Below are 9,151 nucleotides of genomic sequence, written 5' to 3' on the forward strand. Positions count from 1 at the left end.
ATGTAATTACCTGCCTGTAGCTACAGGAACAGAGTTACGCTCGTAGTGTCCCGTCTTCAATGCTCTGCTTATATTACAATTTTTAAAATTTCTAATGGTTGCAGCACTTACTAATTCCTCTTTCACTGCATTACACTTGTCAGCTACTCCAAGAAAATTTCTTTTCTACTTATCATTGCACTCCACTTTTTCTTCAACGGTTGCCTCTTGTTATCATTGTTGCAGGAACTAAGACATTTTCATCTGCTCTTTCAAGACATTATAAGAGGTTGTTTCTTCTCTTTTCCTCCGATCAGCTAACATTTACGTCCATAAAGTTTTCAACTTTCCATCATAATTCATATTGCTCTAATCTGGCAGCCATTTAGTAGCTTTTCTTTGAACATTTTCTAACTTACTTACGTCTTTTTTTCAGGTGTGGACGCCACACGACGTTTCTTTCTCGCCTCATATTAGTTATAAATAACTTTCTTAACATTATATTAACATTATATTAACATTACATTAACATTATATGTTGTAGGTATGTCTTCTCTTTTCCTCCTATCAGCTAACATTTACATCCATAAAGTTTTCAACCTTCCATCTTAATTCATATTGCTCTAATCTGGCAGCCATTTAGTAGCTTTTCTTTGAACATTTTCTAACTTACTTACGTCTTTTTTTCAGGTGTGGACACCCCACAACGTTTATTTTTTGCCTCATATAAGTTATAAATAGCTTTCTTAACATTTCACCCTCCATATATTTGAAAGCCAATTTATAGCTTTCGTGTGAAGCAGATTTCTACATTTCCTTGAAAAATATTCAAATAACATTTCCTTCCTCCTGGTTAATTATTTATATAAATTAGAAGCATTACTGGGCAAGGACAGATCGTTGTGGCACCCCACTTGTGACATCTCCCCTCGAAGATATTTGTTTTCCTCTTTTAACTGTTGACATTTTCCTCTCCAGCAAAAAGTCTCTTTTGCAGTGTAATACTTAACTTTTAATTTCTTCTAAATTTTGCAATTTCCAAATTAGTGTCCTTGGCTAAGTTGGTAGCGCACTCAATTCTTATACCGAGGGTCCGTGGTTCAATCTCCGGTACGGGTGGAAACGTTGGAAATGTTGCCTTACAACTGTTAGTTGACTGTTGTGGGAGGCATCCCAAGTGAAGGTAGTATACCTTAGACAGGGATTAACTTTAAAATGAGCTGAGGTACAATGTCAGATCATAGCTCGTGAAATTGGTCTGTAAAAAAAAAAAAAACTTTAATCTAGGGAAACACAATTTGTCCATCCATATCTTGAACAAATTTCGTATGTATGTACTCACGTAACTGTACTCACCTAATTGTGGTTGCAGGGGTCGAGACTCAGCTCCTGGCCCCGCCTCTTCACTGATCGCTACTAGGTCCTCTCCCTCTCTGCTTCCTGAGCTTTGTCATACCTCTTCTTAAAACTATGTATGGTTCCTGCCTCCACTACTTCATTTGCTAGGGTATTCCACTTCCTGACGACTATATGACTGAAGAAATACTTCCTAACGTCCCTGTGACTCGTCTGAGTCTTCAGCTTCCAGTTGTGACCCCTTGTTTCTGTGTCCCCTCTCTGGAACATCCTATCTCTGTCCACCTTGTCTATTCCCCGCAGTATCTTGTATGTCGTTATCATGTCTCCCCTGACCCTTCTGTCCTCCAGTGTCGTCAGTCCGATTTCACTTAACCTTTCCTCGTACGACATTCCCTTGAGCTCTGGGACTAGCCTTGTTGCAAACCTTTGTACTTTCTCTAACTTCTTGACGTGTTTGACCAGGTGTGGGTTCCAGACTGGTGCTGCATACTCCAGTATGGGCCTAACATACACAGTGTGCAGTGTCTTGAACGATTCCTTATTAAGGTATCGGAACGCTATTCTCAGGTTTGCCAGGCGCCCATATGCTGCAGCAGTTATTTGGTTGATGTGTGCCTCCGGTAACGTGCTCGGTGTTATGGTCACCCCAAGGTCTTTCTCCCTGAGTGAGGTCTGTAGTCTTTGTCCACCTAGCCTATACTCTGTCTGTGGTCTTCTTTGCCCCTCCCCAATCTTCATGACTTTGCATTTGATAGGATTGAATTCGAGAAGCCAGGTTCTGGACCACATGTCCAGCCTGTCCAGGTCTCTTTGCAGTCCTGCCTCATCCTCATCCGATTTAATTCTTCTCATCAACTTCACATCATCTGCGAATAGGGACACTTCAGAGTCTATTCGTTCCATCATGTCGTTCGCATATAGCAAAAATAGCACTGGTCCTTGAACTGACCCCTGTGGGACCCCGCTCGTCACAGGCGCCCACTGTGATACCTCTTCATGTACCATGACTCGTTGCTGCCTCCCTGTCAGGTATTCCCTGATCCATTGCAGTGCCCTCCATGTTATATGCGCCTGATTCTCCAGCTTCTGCACTAATCTCCTGTGGGGAACTGTGTCAAAGGCCTTCCTGCAGTCTAGGAAAACGCAAACATCCCACCCCTCTCTCTCGTGTCTTACTTCTGTTACCTTGTCATAAAACTCCAGGAGGTTTGTGACACAGGATTTGCCTTCCATGAACCCATGCTGGTTTTCATTTATAATCTTGTTCCGTTCCATGTGTTCCACCACTCTCCTCCTGATAATCTTCTTTATGACTTTGCACACAATACATGTCAGAGACACAGGTCTGTAGTTTAGTTCCTCATTTCTGTTTCCTTTCTTAAATATGGGGACTACATTTACTGTCTTCCATTCCTCAGGTAGTTGCCCAGTTTCAAGGGATGTGTTGAAGATTGTGGTTAGGGGCATGCACAGCATCTCTGCTCCTTCTCTAAGGACCCATGGGGAGATGTCCGGTCCCATCGCCTTTGAGGTATCAAGGTATCGTTTGTTCGTATGTCATCCAACATTTGTTGGTATATTCCCTCTTGATGTTCCCTTCTGTGTGTGTGTGTGTGTGTGTGTGTGTGTGTGTGTGTGTACTCATTTTTATGCGGCTGCAAGGGTTTTATCTCAGCTCCTGATGCCGTCTCTTCGCTGCTCATTACTAGGTTCACTCTTTTCTTGCTTCGAGAACCTTACCTTAATTTTCCATGAAGCTTCGTATTGGATCTTGCCACTTCATTCTCCATGTCATTTACAGTTTTCGTGACAATTAAACATCAAAAATACTCTCTAGAAGTAGGGAAGACGGTTGGCATAAGCTGTACGTACTCGCTCTGGCTTGGAAATTCTATTTTTCTCAGAAGCTACTGTGGATATATCGTAAACCATGTCAATATTTTTGTTTTGTTAAGTACTATATATTTAAATAGTAATTTCGCTAAAACTCTTTATTTCAGGAAGCCTGGGATACCTGGGAGGAGCTGTTGGGTGTTGTGTGAGTGCACCACTAGTAGTGAAGCTTGGTCGTCGAGTGACTCTCCTGGTGACCCTGCCCATCATTGTAGCTTCATGGCTCAGTCTCGCACTTTCTCAAACTGTCTGGCTGATCTTAACTAGTCGCACCATTCTGGGTTTCACCAATGGCATCACCTTTACCGCTGCTTTCCTATATACCATTGAAATTGCTCATAAGAACATTCGTGGAATTCTTTCTGGAATTATTACCTTAGCTAGACTAATGGGACTTCTAATGGTGTCTATTCTAGGATTTTGCAAGCTCGACTGGCGACAAATGGGCTTCGTTTGTTGCGGAGTGTCTGGAATTCCTTTCTTTTGCCTCATCTTCCTGCCTAACTCCCCCCGTTGGCTCGTCACTCAAGGTCGTCTTAGCGAAGCTCAGAAAGCTCTTGTTTTTTTCGGAGGTAAACATTATGACTCTGAGCCAGAATTACAGGATATCACACAACAAGTTAGCAATGTAGATAAGAAACTAGACAGTTCTTGGCAACAAATGCTGCTGCTGTTTGAACAACCAACTGTTCGCATGTTCTTGTTATTCACTGTTTTAAATCTCTTCACAGGTATGAATGGATGCTTTGCAATAATGTCATATTCAGTGCCCATTTTTCAGGCAGTGGACTTCACCCTTGACCCATATATCAGTGCCATCATATTTTACGGTGTGAGGATTTTTGGAAATTTTGTTCATCTTTTTGTAATTGACCGTCTGGGGCGCAAACCACTGATCATAGTTTCTTATTCTTTGTGCTCGTTGTGTATGGCTACTTATGGTGTATACTTTTACATGCATAAGACAGGATATGTTAGTGATATGGGATGGATACCTCTTACAGCAACAATGATATTTATCTTCTTTTTCGGCACTGGCTTTCCTGCTTTATTAATACTGAGTGGGGAGCTTCTGCCTTTAACATGTCGATCTATTGGAAATTCAGTGTTTTCCTTATTATTAGCGTTTGGAAACTTTATATCAGCTTATATCTATCCCATGACAGTAGAAGCAATTGGTGAACACGGGACTTTCTGGCTCTTCAGTGGTGCTAGTGCAGTTGTAACCATTATCAGTGTTGTTGCTCTTACAGAGACTCGTGGACGCTCACTGGAAGAGATCACGGGAAATCACATTAACAACTGGTATCAAACAACAAAACTCTGAAAGTAACACCAACACTGCCGTAGCCTCCCACTGTGTATTCATATGAACATATATGATGGTTACTGTATTATATACCATTTTGGATTCTTCTGCTATTAATCATTTTTAAAGGAATTTGTTTTGTTCTTTATAATATTAAATCAATTGTTTTCATATTACATATGATGTAATATAACATGATATTTAAAAAAATAAAGGCTAATTTGAAAATTAATAGATATTATTCTTTCTTATTTTAAGTGTCTAAATAAGTGCATATATTTTCAGACACATAAAACTGTTGACATTGATGTTTTGGTATCATCGAATATTAGACAAAATAAAATGAGATAGAAAATTTAAGAATCATAACACTAACGGAGCTAGTGTGTCCGACCACATTAGCTCCCTTAATGTGCTGGGAACCCACCAAGTGGACTGGTATGAGGGACAACAGGCAACAGTTGGTCCTACCAAGATGAAGACTGTAAACATTCAACGCTGAAGACCAGTCAAGACAACAGAATATAATTATAACTACACCAAGGGCTAAACTCATGTGGACTTTTGGTCGACTGAATTGATACTACGTTTTCATCTCTTAGATCTTTACAAAGTCTCTACTTGACAAAGTGCTACGCAGATCGAAACGTTGTCCGTATAAAGCTCGTTCTAGAACACGTATCTTTTCCTTCAGCAGTTCAGCAGTACGACATTTGTATAGAAAATCAACATTGTTGCTGGATCCTTATGGTCACTGCTGAGACGCCATGTTAATGCCCAAGTTTCAATTGCTATTGTTTTTTATCAGTATGTCCATCTTTTATTTCTTTCGTTTAATGAATATTTAAAACTCTTTATAAATAGTTTTTTTATGTTCTTCTCAAGGAAACGGAAGGGATGGAGGAAATGAGGAAGGGAGAGAGGGAAAGGGGAAAGGAGGGAGGCACTGAGCAAAGGAATAAGTAAGTATATTCAAGTATTCGCAAATACTTTTACGTAGATTATCATACATAGCAGTATATGTGTAAAGAACCTAGGATAACCACAAAAAATCAGAGTGACTTATTTCCATTGGGGTTATTATCGTATTCAAGAGGAAGAGGTAAAACCGCAGGGGCTAAATTTTTAAAGAGAATGCCTAATTTTAAACACGTATGGAGAAGCTGTGTCAGTACGTTATCATCCAAGCGCTGAACGTAGAAAAACGGGTTAAGGGCTTACCTTTGAATATATATATAAACATTATGCTGATAATAATAATAATAATAATGATAATAATAATAATAATAATAATAATAATAATAATAATAATAATGATAATTATAATAACAACAATAACAACAACAATGATAATAATAATAATAAAAATAATAATAATACTAGAGGAAACAATAACAATTATTAGGATGATAAATAATGATAAAACAGCAATAATAATAATGATAATAATAATAATAATAATAATAATAATAATAATAATAATAATAATAATAATAATAATAATAATAATAATAGTAATAATAATAAAGGAAACAATGCCAATAATTAGGATGATAATAAATAATGGTAAAACAGCAATAATAATAATAATGATAATAATAATAATAATAATAATAATAATAATAATAATAATAATAATAATAATAATAATAATAATAATAATAATAAAGTAACTATAATAATAACAATAACAAAAATCAACATAGCTTCGAGTAACAAAATATTAAAAATCGTGAAGAAAATCATTAGTTAATCATTGTTTATGAAAAAACTGTATGATAATCAAGAGTGTCGTTAGAACAAACAGTGTTTCTGAGGTTGTTATTATATGTGAGGCTACATGATGCTTCTTTTCCTCTAGCTGGCAGTGTGTGTTGTCGCTGCCTCCGTCAACATCACTCGTACACTGATGGTTCCTCCTGGAGAAGCCTCAGTGGCCAGTAATGTTAACAGTAATTGAACACAAGTGTTGTTCAGCTGAGCACCAGTGTTGTGCAGCTGAACACCAGTGTTGTGCAGCTGAACACCAGTGTTGTGCAGCTGAACACCAGTGTTGTGCAGCTGAACACCAGTGTTGTGCAGCAGAACACCAGTGTTGTGCAGCTGAACACCAGTGTTGTGCAGCTGAACACCAGTGTTGTGCAGCTGAACACCAGTGTTGTGCAGCTGGTGATGATTATCAAGGAACAACCACTACAGATGTTGATATAAATACTCGGTGCAGAATAAGCTTACTTTGAGACCACGTTTCCATTTGTTTAGATCATTACAAAGTCTCAACTTGATAAAGTTCTACACAGATCGAAACGTTGTCCATATAAAGCTTATTCTGCAAAACGTGTCTTTCTCTTCAATACTTTGGCAGTACGACATTTGGATAGAAAATCAACATTGTTGCTGGATCCTTATGGTCACTGCTGAGACGCCATGTTAATGCCCAAGTTTCAATTGCTGTTGTTTTTATCGGTGTTTTTATCTTTTAATAGTTTTAGTTAATGAATATATACGACTCTTTATAAATATTTTTTGTACTTGTTCTCTTTGAAAACGGAAGGGATGGAGGAAGGTAGGAAGGGAGGGAAGGAGGGAAGGGAGGGAAGGGAGGGAAGGAGGGAGGCACTGAGCGAGGTAGTGGTGCTACATTTCACCAATACATTAGCATCAAGATCATTATCGTATTCATGAGGAAGAGGTAGAACCGCAGGGGATGAAATTTTTTTTTAAAGTTTAGTAAAACTTTAACAATTTAACAACGTGTCGGTTCTTTGAACAATTCATCTACAATTTAGTAAAACAACCGAAATATGGCACAAAAAGACGATGTAAATTTTTTTAACGAGAATGCTTTGTTTAAACACATACGACGAAGCAGTTTCAATACGTCATCATCCAGGAGCTGAATTCCGAACAACGGGTTTAGTGCTTACCTTTGAATATAAATATAAAAATTATGCTGGTAATAGTAACACCAATAATAATAATAATAATAATAATAATAATAATAATAATAATAATAATAATAATAATAATGATAACAATAATAAAGCTTCCAGCAACAAAATATTAAAAAAATCACGAGGAAAATCATTAGTTAATCGTTGTTTATGAAAAAAACTGAGGTAATCATTATATGCGAGGCCACATGATGCTTCTTTTCCTCTAACTCTCGGTGAGTGTTGAGGCTGCCTCCGTCAGCATCAGTTGTTCAGTGTTGGTTCCTCCTGGAGGAGCCTCAGTGGCCAGTAATAATAGCAGTAATTCCCATTAAAGTCCTCATTACCAATAGTGCAGCAATATATTTTCTAGTACAATCATACTATGTTAGGTAAAAGGACACAAGTGCAACTAATGTGACAATTTATTGTGGCAACGTTTCGCTCTCCAGGAGCTTTATCAAGCCATTACAAACAAAGAAGAGTCCGAACACTTCGCCAACATCATCCCTTGAAGCGTCACTTGGTTACGTTACGTGGACGACGTCCTCGTAATAACTCCCAAAGGTTTTGATGTACGGAATCTTCAGGAGAGGCTCAACGCAGTTGAACCGGCGATCCAGTTTACACTAGCTTGAACATTAAAATGGTATAAAATACCGACAGGTTGTTAGGTAAGACACATATGCAACAGTTAGGTATATTTATTATGAAACGTTTCGCCTACACAGTAGGCTTCTTCAGTCAAGTACAGAAAAGTTGATAGAAGCAGAAGATACTTGAAGACGATGTAATCAGTCCATCACCCTTAAAGTTTTGAGGTGGTCAGTCCCTCAGTCTGGAGAAGAGCACTGTTCCATAGTATGAAACAATATGGAGAAGAAGTGACAGGATGGAGCTTTTTATAGCGCCAAGAGGTGAGACGTAGGCCACTAGGAGAGGTAAGAACTCAGATGTTGAGAGGTCAGGTCCCTCTCAAATCCAGCCCCTCTCATTAGTGGAAGTTGTCGAAGTTGATTGCAGGTCTGTACACTGCAACACAAGGGTATCTTGGTACAGACCTGCAATCAACTTCGACAACTTCCACTAATGAGAGGGGCTGGATTTGAGAGGGACCTGACCTCTCAACATCTGAGTTCTTACCTCTCCTAGTGGCCTACGTCTCACCTCTTGGCGCTATAAAAAGCTCCATCCTGTCACTTCTTCTCCATATTGTTTCATACTATGGAACAATGCTCTTCTCCAGACTGAGGGACTGACCACCTCAAAACTTTAAGGGTGATGGACTGATTACATCGTCTTCAAGTATCTTCTGCTTCTATCAACTTTTCTGTACTTGACTGAAGAAGCCTACTGTGTAGGCGAAACGTTTCATAATAAAGATACCTAACTGTTGCATATGTGTCTTACCTAACAACAGTTTACACTAGAAGAAGAGTCCAATGACAAGCTACCTTTCCTCGACGTCCTCATTCACAAAGTAGACAACAACCTAAGATTTCAAGTTTATCGGAAACCTACCAATAAAAACGATCTCACACACTTATATTCCAGTCAAGATATCAAGGCCAAAAGAGGCATCATCATCTGGTTTTTCCTTAGAGCATACCGAATTTGTAGTCCTGTTGCATATGTGTCTTACCTAACAGTCCTGAGTTTCTTGACGAGGAATGTACAT

At 38.6% G+C, this 9,151-nt stretch overlaps 1 protein-coding gene across 1 annotated transcript; it reads left to right on the forward strand.

The window, feature by feature from the left end:
* Window positions 1-3,619: 3,619 nt before the first annotated feature.
* LOC128690448 (facilitated trehalose transporter Tret1-2 homolog) lies at window positions 3,620-4,772 on the forward strand. Its single transcript, XM_070089807.1, has one exon. The coding sequence runs from the start codon at window positions 3,620-3,622 to the stop codon at window positions 4,556-4,558; it is 939 nt and encodes a 312-aa protein (XP_069945908.1). The 3' UTR covers window positions 4,559-4,772.
* Window positions 4,773-9,151: the final 4,379 nt, after the last annotated feature.

Source organism: Cherax quadricarinatus, chromosome 29 (assembly GCF_038502225.1).
Source record: "Cherax quadricarinatus isolate ZL_2023a chromosome 29, ASM3850222v1, whole genome shotgun sequence".
Lineage (NCBI taxonomy): Eukaryota > Metazoa > Arthropoda > Malacostraca > Decapoda > Parastacidae > Cherax > Cherax quadricarinatus.

Bases quoted from the DNA above. Each gene is read 5' to 3' on its own strand.
- LOC128690448 (XM_070089807.1), top strand. From the start codon at position 3,620: ATGGGACTTCTAATGGTGTCTATTCTAGGATTTTGCAAGCTCGACTGG.